Genomic DNA, 14,900 nt, shown 5'->3' with positions numbered 1-14,900 from the left:
CAGCAGGAAGCTGTCCAGGGGAGGGGCCGGCATCGCTCCTTGGAGGAAGATTGATGTGACAACACCTTCCTGGTGCCAGGGTGAGCCTAAGGCTCCCAGGGCAGGCCCCTTGTCAGCCAGGTTGGTGAATTCCTGGCTGTGTGAAGGGATGTCTCCCTGCCGTTCTCGGCTATCACCTTGACCCCCAGAGGCAACTCCTCAGAGAGCCAAAGGGCTCCTTGAGCCGAGGAACCCTCCTGCACTGTGCTCTGGCCTCAGGCACTCAGCCTGACTCGGAAGGCATCTCAGGCCTTAGGACGGCTCTCCTCAAAGAGAGAATGCTGTGCAGAACAGGGCAGGAAGCCCCCTGCCTCCTGCTGCCCCCCGAGTCACAGACCCACACTGATGGAGGCCTCAAAGACCTCCCTACCCTCTCCATCCGGGACCTGCCAGTGTCCAGGGTGACCTTGGTGTGGCTATAGATGACCCACCCACACCCCCTTCTCTCTCACCCTTGACCTCCATTCCCACCTCCCCCTCATGGCTACACCCAGCGCCTCATCATCCCTGGAAGTTCTCCGCTCCTGAAATCTCTCACCACATCCTACCTGTGCATCTGACCCCTTTCTTCCTCTCAGGACACCCGCTCTATGACTCCATCAGCACCGCTCATTTCTGGACCCCACTCCATTTTCTCTGCTCTGTCCATTCCCTTCTGACTTCACTTCCTTTTCCTCTCGGTCTCAACACCGTGGTCCAGCCCTCCGGTCACTCGGCTTTCCTCACCCTCAGCTCTCCTGAGCCTCCCATAGCACCTTCCCTGCTCAATCCCAGCCCTGAAGGGCCGCCTTTGGATGTCTGCTCTCCTCGGCTTGGGGCTCCCAAAGGGCTGTGGGAGAAATTTATACAACTGCGGGGACTTGAATTCCTATAGGTTCATGGTCTCCAGGCTCACTGGACCATTGGGCCCCATTTTCCACGTGCTCCATCCTTACCTGGCCCCTGTTCCGAGCTCCTTCTCTGCCATTCCATTCTCCGTCTTTCTCCTCAGATCCTCCCCACTGCACCTTCCCAGCAGTCGACCTTGCCTCCAAATGCTAATAAAATCGAGGCTCCAACTTCCTCCTGCCTTTGTTCACTGCTGTGCAGGTGCCCCCTTCTTCCCCAGCCCTCCTGTCTGGGTGGGAGAGGTGTCCTCCCTCCCCTCGTCCAGTCCCCTCTTCCCGTGCTTTGGAACCAATCCCCTTTGGCCTCTCTGGAGACCTGCTCCATCAGCGATACGTCTTCTCTCTCTCCTGTTCCTCCGGCCTCTCCTCTGCCGGCTCTTCTCTCAGTGGAGAAACGTTCCACAGATGTTACGTTCCGAAAGGAGCCATCCGTCAACCCTCCCTCGTGCCCTGCACCATCGACACTTAGTCTCCTCTTGCTGCCCTCGCTCCATTGCCCTTCATTCCTCCACCGGTAGCTGCCTGGTTGCCACCCCTGACACCTGGGACTGGTCTTGTCCTCCCAAGCCCTCCATGTTGCCAGAGCTAATGGGCACTTTTCTGTGCTTGTTGCCAACATGTGACTGTTGACAGCTCTGTTCTTTTTGAAACATTCTCTGCTCAGCTTCTTTGATGCCACTCCTGGTTTTCCCCTTGTCTCTCTGTTCTTTCTTTCTCGGTCCCTCTAAGCTTCCTTCTTTCACATGCCCCTGAAGTAAAGGTCTCTCTCTTCTTTAAGACTCCCTCCTTGGCCGTGTTCTGTTTTCTATTCTACACCCTCTTCCTGGGCAACCTCATTCCCGCCCATCACTTCAATTACCGCATATATATTGATGACTCCCAGATCAATGCCTCTAGCCCAGGCCTCTCTCCCACGCCAGACGTGCATTTCTATCTAGCTGCTTTCTGGGCTGCTCTACCTGTTACGCCTTTACGGTACCTCAGACTCAGCACTCTCACACCAGACTGATTATATCTCCTCCCAAACCTACTCTTTCTCTCGTATTGCCTACCTTGGAGAATGGCACCAGTAACTAATTACTACACAAGTCAGAAACCTCCATGTGTCCCTAGCTTCCTCCCTCTCGTCTAACCCTCCCCCCACATCGGGCAAGGCTTCATCTCCTTAAGGTCTCTCGCATCTCCTCCCTTTGGGTCAGGCTCTAGCCTTGTCTCCTATGGGTTCCTGCCTAAGGGGTCCATGCATCCTCCACTCATGTGCCGGTGGGATTTCTATCAAGAGCAAATCTGACCGTGCCCCTCCCCGAGAGAACCCTCCAGGGGCTCTCGGAACGCACAGGCTCACGTCCTTTGGCCCCTGCCCACCTATCTACTTGCCCCTTAACTGCTGCCCGCCCCACCCTCCAGTTATACTGAACTACTTGGAGTTTCCTCGGTGCTCCCTGCTGTCTTATGCTTTCAGGCCTTCGCGCATGCCAGTCCCTCTGCCTGAAATGCCCTCACCCCTACTTTGGCTAATTCTTACTTGTATCTAAAGACGGCACAAGCAACACCTCCTCCGAGTGCCTTCCGCAGCTCCCTTGTCTGGCTTAGATGCCTCCTCCTCTGTATACTTTACCAATTTTCTTGTCTCGCTCCCCAACAAGAGAGCGTGTTCCTCTTGCAGTCATCTTTATATCCCCGGAATCCAGCACGGGGCCTGACGCTGCAGAAGCCACCGAAAGTGCTCGCTGAATAAATAGCGGACTGAACGGAGGACGGGAAGGGCTGAGTGACTGGGAGAAGCCCTGCGTGGAGGTGGGGAGTCCCCGGGTGGGCTCCCTGACAGAGACATCTCTCTGTAGGCGGTGGAGGAGCTGCTGGAGTCCTTGGACCTGGAGCAGAGCAGCTGCTGCATGGGCCTGAGCCGGGTGAGTTGTCCCTACAGGAAGGCAGCTGCCCTCACTCTCTGGTCACACTTGTCCACATGGCTGCCCCTCCCCTCCTGCTCTCCCTGCTCAGTCCAACTTCAGGAGTCTTCTGGGGCCCCTGCTGGGTCTTGCCCCCGCCAGCCCCCTTCCCCCCACCCCCAGCCACTCTGGGGCTGCCCTTCCTCTCAAGCTGCCCCCTTCAGGGCTGGGGGCCAGGAAGTAAAATACTCCAGCTGCAGCAAACGTGACTCTCCCTCCCTCTGAATAACTGGCTTGTTCAGTGCACGGAACACCTCTGTGATGTCAGGAGGGAGTGGGTCAGAAGGTGGCCCGGAATTGGCCTGAGTCCTGGTGTGGGGAATGGGGAAGACGGAAGGGAGAGCTGGGAGAGGCGGGAAGGCAGAGCCTCCTTGGGTGAGTCGTCTGGGGCTGCCAGGGTCCCAGAGAGCAAGCAGGGCTTGGTGAGGCTGTGCCGCAGGCCGAATTCCTCACCTGAATGGAACGTCATGCATAAAAGGCAGGCACACCCGGCCCCAGGTGCCAGTCTGCCGCGTCGCTCCATACCAAAGGGCCAGCCGAGCGTCCCTCCCGCGGGGCAGGGAGCCTGGGCACCCCTCTCTCCCGAGGCTGGGAGGCTTGACAGGTGGCATCCACGTTTGTGCTTCAAGGGCCAAGGTGGGACCGAGAGCAGTTGGGAGCCACCGGGAGGGTTCTGGACTGTCTATCTGTCAGCAGAGAGGGAAGGAACTCGTGGGAGTATGAGGTGGAAGTGGGGGCTCGCAAAAAAGTCTTGCGTATTGCTTGTCAGCTCTGTTCTCCCTGCTTTGCCCTCTGAGTCATGGTTTTGGTTCCTCTGCCCCCTCCCTCACTGGGGATCCGTTTCCTGTCCCCCGCCTCTATCTTTGTCTGTGCTGTCCCTGGTTTATCCTTTTCCTTTTGGCCGTGGCTGTCCCTGCTGGTCTCTATTCCTTGGTTTCAGGTCCTGTTATTTTCCGCTTCTTTCCTTGTCCTCTGTGCCTTCTGTGGTCCCACCCTCTCTCCGTGTCATCTCTCTGCTTTTGGACTCGGCCGTTGTCTGGCTCACCTTCATGCTCGCCTCCTCCCCACCTGTCTCTAAGCCCAGGAGCGGCCAGCTGAGCTTCCTCCCTGGGAGGCCTGCAGTCAGATTTTTCACTGCAGCCTCTTGCTCTCTCCCTGGGTGGGCTCCTGTCAACTCTGGCAGGCTGAGCCGCTGCTGGCTGGCCTTGGGGCTGGCACCTCCTCCAAGGTACGTCTTGGGTAGAAGGCGGCCCGTACAGACTGGTCCTCTTCCCAGCTGCCATCTCCGACTTTCTGCATCATCCCAGGTGCCTGGCTGAAACAGGAGAACCCCAGGGCCCACTCATGCTCAGAGCAGAATTAGGGGCAAAGTCAGATGTTTGCTGACATCTGGTTTGGGAGAGAAGTTTCAGGGCTTCTGGGCTGTGGTTAGTACTGGCTGGTGAGTGAGGATTCCCTGTGTGTTTGTCCCACTGCTTCAGAGGAAAGGGGGTCTCAACCTGAGCCCACAGGACCCTGAGGGTTCAGGCAAGGAAGTTTGGGTGTCTGAGAGCTTCCTGATGTTTGTAAAACGTGTATGGATAGGTGTGTTTCACGGGGAGAGATGGCCCTGAGATGTCACCTAACACTCAAAAAGACTCAACCCCACAAATGTACAGCGGTTAAGAGAGGTTTGAGGCCCACTGCTCTAGACTCTAGACCATCCTTTCGCTTCTCGGTGTATTTCTGGGCCTTTCTCCATCGCCCTCCCTGACACCTCACTTCTGCCTAGTCAGACTGACCACTAGCATGTTGGCCCACCCTCTCAGGGGACTTGGGTCTCTCACAGCCCCTGTGGAATCTCAGGCTCACGCATCGTGGGAAATGGAGGCTCAGGTAGGGCTCGAGACCCACGGGGAGATCCCAGGCGCTCAGCCCCGCGTGTGGCAGAGGACTGAGCTGGCTTTCTCCCAGGCCAGCCTCGGGGGACTAGGTTCCTGCCAGAGGCAAAGCTTTCTCAGCAGAAAGTGCGGGCTCTCTCCCCACTTCTTCCCTGGAGGGAGGCCTGGGGACACCGTGCCTGTCGGTTCTGGATGTTTCCCGTGGAGTTCACATCTTCTCTTTGCCCCACAAAAGGGAACTTTCTGTCTTCTGGGCAAGGTGGAAGTGGTGTATACCTAGATGGCCTTTGCCCTCTGCAAGGACACTAGAGTCTTTTTTCACCTGACGATTCCCCGTCTTCTTCTCTTAGCACAGAACATTTTACCCAGTCCCAGCTCAGGGCACCGAAGAGTGAGAGGAAGGGCTGGGTGTGGGGACATCCAGCCGGTTCCCTCTCATGCCTGCCCTCCAGCCCCCAAACCCGTGTGACAGGTCCCTCGCCTGGGCCAACCCTCACCCACCCCACTGGCTCTTTCACGAGATGAAACCTGGGTGTGGGAGCAGGGTGTTGGCACATGAAAGAGGAGACAGTCCGACATGAAACAGAGCCGGGAGGATGCAGAGGAGGGGCCCCCTCCCCGGCCTCCCCCTTCTCTGCACACTGCATCCTGGGCCTTTTCCTTCTTAAACACATACACCGCCATCCGCCTGATCGCAGGCAGCTGGAGGTCAGAGGCGGCTGGGGCCTGTGGCTGGGCCTGCAGTGGCCGTGGGCACAGGGCCGTGGGCAGTGCTGCTGGCAGCCCTGGGGGAAGAAGCCACCATAGGTGTTGCTGAGGGGCATCTCCCCATATGACCGGCTGCCGCTTCACGTCCTTCTTGCCCCACATACCTTCCCTCCGGCCTCCCTCTCCTTTCATCTCTTTCCCACCTTGCTCCTCCCCTTCCAAAGCCTCCCCAGCCCCCAGCCTGGCCCTCCTCCCTCAGCCTCTTGCTTCCTCCCTCCTCCTAGACCCCGGGGTTTTCAGGCTCTTCCCAGGCCAGGGGCCACGCTCTGGGCCTGCTGGTTTTCTGTGCCAGCTGCTTGTTCCTCCGCCGGGTTGCCCCCAGCCCAGGCTCCCACCTTCACCTGGGCCGCTTCTCCACAGGTGTTCTTCCGGGCAGGCACACTGGCACGGCTGGAGGAGCAGCGGGATGAACAAACCAGCAGGAACCTGACCCTGTTCCAGGCAGCCTGCAGGGGCTACCTGGCCCGTCAGCACTTCAAGAAGAAAAAGGTGCTGCTCCAGGGGCATCCCCGTCCCACTCCTCAGCCTAGATGGGCAGAGCTGAGCTCCTGGCGGGGGAGGGACACTCGAGGGAACGTGCGGGCCAGGAGGCTGGTCGTGGGGCTATGAGTTATCGTTATCTGGGGGAGAAGAGGCTGGACGTCCCAGGGGCAGCATGCCCTGGGCCAGGGCAGGGGATGGGCAGCTCCCCGGTGCCAGCGAGAGTGCTCGTGTGCCCAGCGATGGGGCTGTGTGGCCTGGTCCGAGGGCTAGGGTGGTGGGGAGCAGGGCCCGGGCAAAGGTGGGCTCCGGATCATAGGCTGCTCCGTGAAGATTAAGGAGCTGCGTCAGCGACTCCTTTTCTTATTAGCAAGTCCATAAAACAGCCAGTGCCGCCGACTCTTGTGTTTCAGCAAGATTAGGTTTTATAGCACATCTAGGCCGGGGTGCTGGAAATAATCAGGCAGCAAATAAAGCAGACGAAGTTATTCCTAATGATGGCGAACAGTTAGCGCCCAGTGCGGTGCTCCCAGGGCTGGGCTGTCTGCCTCCCGGTCTCTAAGGGACGGAGGGAGGCTGGGGGCAAGGGGTGGCTTAGGGAGTGTTTGACTCAGGGTCAGTTGGCCAGAGGAGCAGCCCAACAGCTGAGCTGGTGGTGGGGAGGGTCCTGGTGGGCTCAAGACTGAGAGCCTGCTATGTGCCACGCCCCACCCCAACTTAGATCCAAGACCTGGCCATTCGCTGTGTGCAGAAGAACATCAAGAAGAACAAAGGGGTGAAGGACTGGCCCTGGTGGAAGCTCTTCACCACGGTGCGGCCCCTTATTGAGGTACAGCTGTCGGAGGAGCAGATCCGGAACAAAGACGTACGTAACAGCCTGGGAAGGCCACGCTGCTGGGAGGGAAGGGCTGTAGTTGATCCACGTGGGCAAGAGTTTTGCCAGCTTGTCTTGGGCTCCCAAGTGCTCCTTTGTTTAGTCCAGAGAGCTGGTATCCTTGAACTATGCCCAGCAAACAGAAGGCGTCCCTCTGGGGTGCTGGCTGAGCCCCTGGGTATCCTCTTAGGATAAGACCTCAAGCATCCTCAGCATATGGGGAAGGGTCTAGGGATGGAGCCCCAGGGAGGCAGTGGCTTCCAGTGCCCTTGTGTCCTGGCCCGAGCTTCACCAGCTTCATTCACCCCAAGGGTGCAGCTCCTGGGCCCCAACCTCTCCCAGTGCCTCTGGCTCACTTTGCCTGCCTTACTGCACCCTAGGAAGAGATCCAGCAGCTGAGGAGCAAGCTTGAGAAGGTGGAGAAGGAGCGGAACGAGCTGCGGCTCAGCAGTGACCGGCTGGAGACCCGGGTGAGTACCTCCCAGCACCAGACAGACCGGCCCACCTCCGCAGGGCGCCCAGCCCAGGAGGCCCCCCCACTGCTATTCCAGCTGAGTGAGGCAGGCAGTTCAACTGGTGGCGACTCCCTCCCCCAACCACAGATCTCAGAGCTGACATCGGAGCTGACGGATGAACGTAACACGGGAGAGTCCGCCTCCCAGCTGCTGGACGCGGAGACCGCTGAGAGGCTCCGGGCTGAGAAGGAGATGAAGGAGCTGCAGGTGAGGGCAGGACCGTGCTAGCGGCTGCCGCACTCTAGTGCCCACTGCTCCCCCAATGATAGGTGGCACCTCTGCCACCAGCCCAGCACCCCTGTCTGCCCCGGGTAAGCTTATGACTATGGTCTCGGTGGTTCAGGGGCGCGGGTGGTACTGCGTGAGGGGGTGGAACGGCCTACCTCACAGCCTCCTCTTCTGCAGACCCAGTATGACGCACTGAAGAAGAAAACGGAGGTGATGGAAATGGAGGTGATGGAGGCCCGTCTCATCCGGGCAGCTGAGATCAACGGGGAAGTGGATGATGATGACACAGGTGGGTCGGAGGCTGGAAGACTTGGAAGTGGCCTGAGTGGCAAGCTCTGATGCCCACCCCTAGGAAACCACACCCCTTGTCTCCTGTCTGTAGGGCTGTTTTAAGGCTACGTGAAATAAATTGATGAGAAGGTAGAGGTGCCAATAAGTGCAGGCGATTATCGTGGAGGGCAGTAACAACCATGATAATGATGATGTCTGAGGACCACGGTCTGCCGGTCCCTGGGGAGAAGACAGCACACGTGGCCACATCACCCTCTCTAGGCTTCTCCCAGCTAGTGGCTCCTTCTGCCTTGGGAGGAAGCCACCATTCCAGGGACCTTTCTGAGTCCCTCCAGCTGACTCCACCTGCTGCCCCATCCTTCGTCCCCTCAGCCCCTTCTCGGGGACTCTCAGCAGCTCGGTCCTCCCTTGTCTGCCCCCACCCCACAGGTGGCGAGTGGCGCCTGAAGTATGAGCGAGCAGTGCGGGAGGTGGACTTCACCAAGAAGCGGCTCCAGCAGGAGTTTGAGGACAAGCTGGAGGTGGAGCAGCAGAGCAAGAGGCAGCTGGAGAGGCGGGTGAGTCTGATGGAAGAAGCGGAGGTCTGTGCCTAGGAGGGGCTGGGAGGGGCTGGGAGGGGCTGGGAGGGGCTTGGCGCCACGTGTGGGCCCAGGGAATGGCCGGAGCCAGGCAGGCCCTGGGAGCAACAGGGGAGGGTTGACATGTTCGCCTCTCGGTTCGGGGGACAACCAAAGGCAAGCTATTGTTAAGAGTGTCTTAGGTTCCCTGGACGACCCTGACTTCATCCCTCATCCCCACATCTCCCCCTCATTCACCCACTTCCTTCTCCTCACCTCTTTGACCAATGCTTCTGGGCCTCTCAGTGGCTGCTGACCCTGCACCCCATCTTGCCCCCTAGCTTGGAGACCTGCAGGCAGATAGTGATGAGAGCCAGCGGGCCCTGCAGCAGCTCAAGAAGAAGTGCCAGCGGCTGACGGCCGAGCTGCAGGACACCAAGCTGCACCTGGAGGGCCAGCAGGTCCGCAACCACGAGCTGGAGAAGAAACAGAGGAGGTGGGTGGGTCCCCTGCCCTGGATGCAGAGGACTTCCTAGAGCAGCCCAAGACAGGGTTCCCGGCTTCCCTCCAGGGAGGAGAGAAGAGGGGGCCTGAATTTGGCCAGGGGCTTTGCCTGCATGGTCACTCATCCTGGAACGTGAGTCAGGGTCTCACTCCTAAGGAGCACGCAGACCACAGCCCCACCGACGGCCTGCTCAGGCCTTCGCTCTCGGACATGCTCCCCTCAGTATGTGCTGTCACCCCGCCTGGGGCCAGGAAGGATGGGTGTCAGCCGGAGCCCGTGCAGGAACCTCTCCACGGCGGCCCTGCCTCTTGCCCTCGCCCGGCTCCCCATCCCTCCCTTGCCTTAGCTACACAAACACACTCTCCTGACTGGTGTCGTTAAACTATTGTGCCACTTCCATCTCATTATGGTAAATGTAATGACACAAAGGGGGGCAGGTGTAGCCCTCACAGTAGAAAATCCAATCTAAATTAATTTCCCTGGCTGGGGATGGGAACGGGATGCCTCTATTAGTAACAGGGAGGAACCCTCACACCCTGGGAACAGCAGGGTGACCCAGGGGGTGGGAACGGCACCCGGTTCCCCGCTGCCGGGGTCGGGTTCTCAGCAGAGGCACCAGTTGCCTTTGTGAAGGGGCAGCCCTACACCCACGCCCCTGGGGGTGAGGATGGCAGGGCTGAGTCCTTTCAGTGACCCAGGGTTACCCTTGGCCTCCTGGGCTCACTCGGGCCTGCTGGGCTGCTGCTTTGCAGAGAGTGAGGGGAGGTAGGAAGGCCTTATATTTCTCCCTCCCAGCTCTGTGACTCTCTGCTTCCCTGGTTCTCATCTTTACCCCCACCTTCCCTTTTACTTAGTGGCAGACACCCTTAGCGGGACACCCCGCCCCCGCTCAGAGCACCCCCATGACAGTGCCAGCTCGGCCTAGTTACCGGCTCGCTGCACTCCCCGCTGGGCACCTTATTAGGTTTCAGCTGCCCGGAGTTTACTTACTTTTTTTTTGATGTGGAGTTGGGATGGGGATGAGCTGTTCAGTTTTGGACCGGAAGCCGATTAGCTCTTCAGCGAAGGTGGTGAGAGGAATTTCAGCAATTTGCTCCTTCTGTAGCGTCACTGGGCAGGAAATGGAAGGCTGGGAAGTGGAGAAGTGAAGAAAGAGGCCCCCGACCGTGGACCGTGTGCCCGTTGAAGCACGCTGCCAGCCGGGCACAGTGGGACTGGGGCCTCCAGCCTGGTGTGGGGTGTCCTGGGGGTGACAAGGGTGCTGCTGGGGCAGGTGGGCCTGGCCAGGGCCTGGTGCTCAGAGGTGGGGCAGCAGCCAGCTGCTCCATCTAAAGTTGCCAAACTGAACTGTAGAAAGTGAGTTAGACAAGGCAGGACATCCATTTCTGCCCTTTCTGATGCCCGCTCTGCCCTCACCCTGGTCCTTCTTTCCATTCTTTGATCTGTTGAAAGGGAAAAGGTTGAGACTTAATGCCAGAGGAGAGGCTGTCCACCTCTTCCCTGGAAGCAGTCTGTGGTTCCCTCTGAGGCCCATCTGGTGAAAAGGCTCCTTGGACCTGTTTGATGAAATCCCTACCCACCCCATCCCAGACGAGGTTGCTCAGCAGGGCCTACGTGGCCTGACCTGTAACCCCTGAATGTCACCTGACCACTGGCCCCAAGTTCGGGCTGCATGATTCCCCCTGACTTGGGTCCTGTCCATATCTGTGGCACCACTTCCTGGCAGCCTCTGGGTGCTGGAGACCTGGACTCTTCCCTTATCTGATGGAGCCACCATGGCCACGCTCCCTCGCAGGTTTGACAGTGAGCTCTCGCAGGCGCATGAGGAGGCCCAGCGGGAGAAGCTGCAGCGGGAGAAGCTGCAGCGGGAAAAGGACATGCTCCTCGCCGAGGCTTTCAGCCTGAAGCAGCAAATGGAGGTGCGTGGGGCTTCCCATCATCCATACCCCAACCCCATCACAGGCTCGGGCCAGCGCAGGGCCAGCCTCATCTTCTCTTTTGCTCCAGGAGAAAGACATGGACATTGCGGGATTCACCCAGAAGGTTGTGTCATTGGAGGCTGAGCTCCAGGACATTTCTTCCCAAGAGTCCAAGGATGAGGCCTCTTTGGCCAAGGTCAAGAAACAGCTCCGAGACCTGGAGGCCAAGGTCAAGGATCAGGAGGAGGAGCTGGATGAGCAGGCGGGGACCATCCAGATGCTGGAGCAGGTGCTGAGGGCTTGGCTGAGGAAGGCACTGCCGTCCCCACAGCTACCCCGGGGTGTGGGCCAGAGGAGGACAAGATCCCAAATTCAGTCGATCATTCCTTCTCTTATTCACAAAGTATTGAGGGAGCACCTGATCCGTGCCAACCACAGTGTCAAGATAATTAAGCTTTCATGGTACTTTCCACAAGAACAGATCTTAATTGACCTCCACTGGTGAGGGGCTCAGAGTGCATGGCAGCAGGAAGGCCATGAGCCCATCCAGCCTGCCACTGAGCTACCGTGTCAGTTCAGGGAGCTAGAGCCTGGAGGCCAAGTGGAAAAGCTGCAGGACTGCCCCCACCCCCAGCAGCCTTCTCTGGGCCTGTGCCAGACATCTAGGAAAGGAGTTCAGCTTCTCTGGAGAAGCCACTTGCCATAGAAACAAGGTGGGAGCAAAGGGAGACGTTCCCTGCTCCCAAGCCTGGGGAGAGCGGCCCATGAGGGTGCAGTGGGGAGGGGTCAGGGTGCTGCTGGGAAAGAAACCCAGTCCCTACTCCCACCCACCTCCAGGCCAAGCTGCGGCTCGAGATGGAGATGGAGCGGATGAGGCAGACCCATTCCAAGGAGATGGAGAGTCGGGATGAGGAGGTGGAGGAGGCCCGGCAGTCGTGTCAGAAAAAGGTAAAGCAATGGGCACTTACCTGTCTAATATAAATGCCGGTTCCCCCATCACTGCTTTGAAGTAAGGGCTTTTCTGTTTCTTTACCTTAGCCACACCATTTTCCATTGCTATTCAGGACCAGGAATCTCCGCTCGGGATCCTGGCATTGGCTGGGATGTGTGTTCTCAGGGTCTGTAGAGAAGCTCAGGCCCTTGAGGAGTTAATGCCCCCCTGCTTTCTGTGCCAAGAAGCAGGCACAAGGGCTCTGGAGCAAGGGCTCCCACACGGGCCTGGGCCCCTGTGCATGGCCTGCCGTCGCTCCTCTCCCTCCCAGGCTGCTTTGAAACCCTAGGAACTTTGAATTCAGGGTCTGCCCCTCTGGGGTCATCCATGCTCAGCGCCGCCCCACTCTTTTCGCGGGGTGGGAGGATCCAGCAGGGAAGGGGCTGGCTGGCACCAGACACTGAAGGGACGAATGGGCCCCTGTTCCCAGTTAAAGCAAATGGAAGTACAGCTCGAGGAGGAGTATGAGGACAAGCAGAAGGTGCTGCGGGAAAAGCGGGAGCTGGAGAACAAGGTGGCCACGCTCAGTGACCAGGTGAGCGGAGACTGCTGGCTGCCGCAGGGAGAGCTGGGAACAGGACGGGTGCTGGTTCCGTAGGGCCCGCTGTCATCACCTGTGGGATGGGTGATCACATCCACTGCACACTGGGGTTTCCCACCAGCTGGCATAATCCTGGCACCTCCTCTGTCATTGCTCATTAGGCATCTCTGAGAGTGAGGGTAGGGTGAGGAGTGGGCTTGGGGAAGACAGGAGGAGGCCCCGGGGCAGAGCCCAGAGCCCCAGCTTCTGGTGTCCACCCAGGTGAACCAGCGAGACTTTGAGTCAGAGAAGCGGCTCCGGAAAGACCTGAAGCGCACCAAGGCCCTGCTGGCAGATGCTCAGATCATGCTGGACCACCTGAAGAACAACGCACCCAGCAAGAGGGAGATCGCCCAGCTGAAGAACCAGGTGCCTGCAGACAGGAAGTCATCCGCTTTCTCTCTCTCCCTCCTGCCCCTGTCAGTGGTTCTTGAGTCCTCGGGAAGGGAGGTGACAGGGAAGTGGGGAGAAGCCAGACTCCCCAGGGTCTGCGCATGCTATATGCATGACTGTCAAGCCCCGGATGGTATGGACGGGCTTAGCATCCACCACCCCTGTCACGGGAGGAGATGCCGGTACACACACAACACATCACAGCCCTGGGGTCTGAAGTAAACAGAGGAGAAGGAGAGCTCCTGGGTTCTCTCTCCCCTGAGAGCCTCCTGCACAGCCCTCCTGCCCCCAGGGAACGGCTGACGTCTCTCCCTGGGGCGGGGGTGGCTCTCTGTCCAGCTGGAGGAGTCAGAGTTCACCTGTGCAGCAGCCGTGAAAGCGCGCAAAGCAATGGAGGTGGAGATCGAAGACCTGCACCTGCAGATTGACGACATCGCCAAAGCCAAGACGGCGGTGAGGATGCGGGGTGTGCCGGGCCAGATTCGGGGGGCTGAGGGAGAATGGAGCTGTGACAGTGGCTGCTTTTACCCCAAACAGGGCTCATTCCCCAGCCCGGTCCCTTCACACCGGGGCTTTCTACGGCGAGAGCGGGCCTCCCTTCCTCTGCCTCTCCCCACTCAGAGCAGAGGCCTGGGAGGGGGTGAGGTGGAGGAGGGAGCCAGCAAGGGCCCATCTCCCTGTTTAACCACCTGTCTGTGGGTGCTTGGCCACAGGCCCCAACACCATAAATAAAGGCAGCAAATGTGGCTGAGGGATGTAAACAGGTACCTAGAGATTAGCAGAAGCACCGATAAGAAGATGGGATGGCTCCGTTTCCCTCCCCTGCCCCTGGCCAGCCCACTGACAAGCCCAGGCGGCAGCTAATTAGAGCGCTTATTTAATGCCTCGCTTTTAATTCCCCACCTCTCCCACGGCCCATCCATCGGCCGAACACTCATTACTGGGATATCGGTACCTCCTCAGGCGGGGAATGGGGCAGGGGAGGAGGCTGGGCTTGGCTCTGGGCTCCCTGGCCCCCCAGCTAGTCACCTGACTGCTGAGAGATGCCAATCTCCTGGGCTTGATTTATCCCCGTGACATTTATGCTCCTCAGCAGTTTTCAGGTGAGTAATTCAAATTCCTTAATTGTGTTAAAAAGGGCTGTTATAAAATTACCATTTTATTTAAATCCGAGTTAATAAATTTCTTGGCGGAGTCTTCCGCAGCTCCCCACGTCCCGGTAACAAGATGGATGGGGCAGAGAAGGAGCCAACGCAGTCATTTTGGTTTGGAATTACAGGCTAATAGATTCATTCATTTCCTGAAGCTGCTGTTGGCTGTCTCTTCTCCTCCCGCCGCCAGGAGTGGACTTGGCTGTGGGCGCTGGATGGCCAGGGAGCAGCCAGTCCCAGGAGAAACATGCCAAGAGAGTTTCACAGATTTGAGGGGTCCTTCCTTGGGGCCTGAAGGGGGCAGAGTGCGCACAGGTTAGGGCCTGAACGCTAGTGCTAGGATGATGGGTCGTTGGTTCTGGACAGACCTTTTCTGCCTTCTCATTAGCCTCCAAAGAGCTGTCAGAAAGCAGCTGTCATTTAGCCTAGGGTCTGCCTGAGCTGCAGAGACAGCCCTTTTCCCTCAGCTCCCTGGCCCACAGCAGGACAGGCAGTTCCCTGAGCATCATTGGTCCTGGAACCTCCTCCAACGGGTGGGCCTGGCCCTATCATCACCCCGTCCCATTGGAGGCGGCCTGGGGAGGTTCAGTCTTTCCACCAAGGGCCATCAGGCAGGCCAGGCCTGATGCTCTCTGATCTGTCTCCACCTCTGTCCAGCTGGAGGAGCAGCTGAGCCGCCTTCAGCGTGAGAAGAATGAGATCCAGAGCCGGCTGGAGGAGGATCAGGAGGACATGAACGAGCTGATGAAGAGGCACAAGGCAGCCGTGGCTCAGGTACCCCCGCCCAGGAGCGCCCCACTGCACCCCGCAGAAGCACTGTCCCCTGGTCCTCCTCTAGGTCCCTGGCACAGCCGCTTCCTCGGGGGGGGGGGGGGGGGGGTGTGGGTGTGGGT

General features: G+C 58.8%; 1 protein-coding gene across 2 annotated transcripts in view; it reads left to right on the top strand.

Moving 5' to 3' along the window:
* Positions 1-14,900, top strand: part of MYO18A (myosin XVIIIA) — an 84,790-nt gene that overhangs the window by 54,472 nt on the left and 15,418 nt on the right. For both annotated transcript variants that reach the window (XM_007452437.1, XM_007452436.1), the window contains exons 20-34: positions 2,771-2,836; positions 5,884-6,012; positions 6,725-6,868; positions 7,258-7,347; positions 7,480-7,599; positions 7,798-7,909; positions 8,341-8,468; positions 8,810-8,964; positions 10,769-10,892; positions 10,981-11,181; positions 11,730-11,840; positions 12,314-12,418; positions 12,686-12,832; positions 13,196-13,309; positions 14,665-14,781. In XM_007452437.1, coding sequence (XP_007452499.1) covers positions 2,771-2,836; positions 5,884-6,012; positions 6,725-6,868; positions 7,258-7,347; positions 7,480-7,599; positions 7,798-7,909; positions 8,341-8,468; positions 8,810-8,964; positions 10,769-10,892; positions 10,981-11,181; positions 11,730-11,840; positions 12,314-12,418; positions 12,686-12,832; positions 13,196-13,309; positions 14,665-14,781 — 1,863 coding nt within the window. The remainder of the gene's footprint in view (positions 1-2,770; positions 2,837-5,883; positions 6,013-6,724; positions 6,869-7,257; positions 7,348-7,479; positions 7,600-7,797; positions 7,910-8,340; positions 8,469-8,809; positions 8,965-10,768; positions 10,893-10,980; positions 11,182-11,729; positions 11,841-12,313; positions 12,419-12,685; positions 12,833-13,195; positions 13,310-14,664; positions 14,782-14,900) is intronic.

The sequence above is a fragment of the Lipotes vexillifer genome, unplaced genomic scaffold (genome assembly GCF_000442215.2).
Source record: "Lipotes vexillifer unplaced genomic scaffold, Lipotes_vexillifer_v1.1 scaffold216, whole genome shotgun sequence".
Lineage (NCBI taxonomy): Eukaryota > Metazoa > Chordata > Mammalia > Artiodactyla > Lipotidae > Lipotes > Lipotes vexillifer.
The sequence above is the reverse complement of the archived record's forward strand: the minus strand, read 5'-3'. Positions and strand labels throughout refer to the sequence as shown.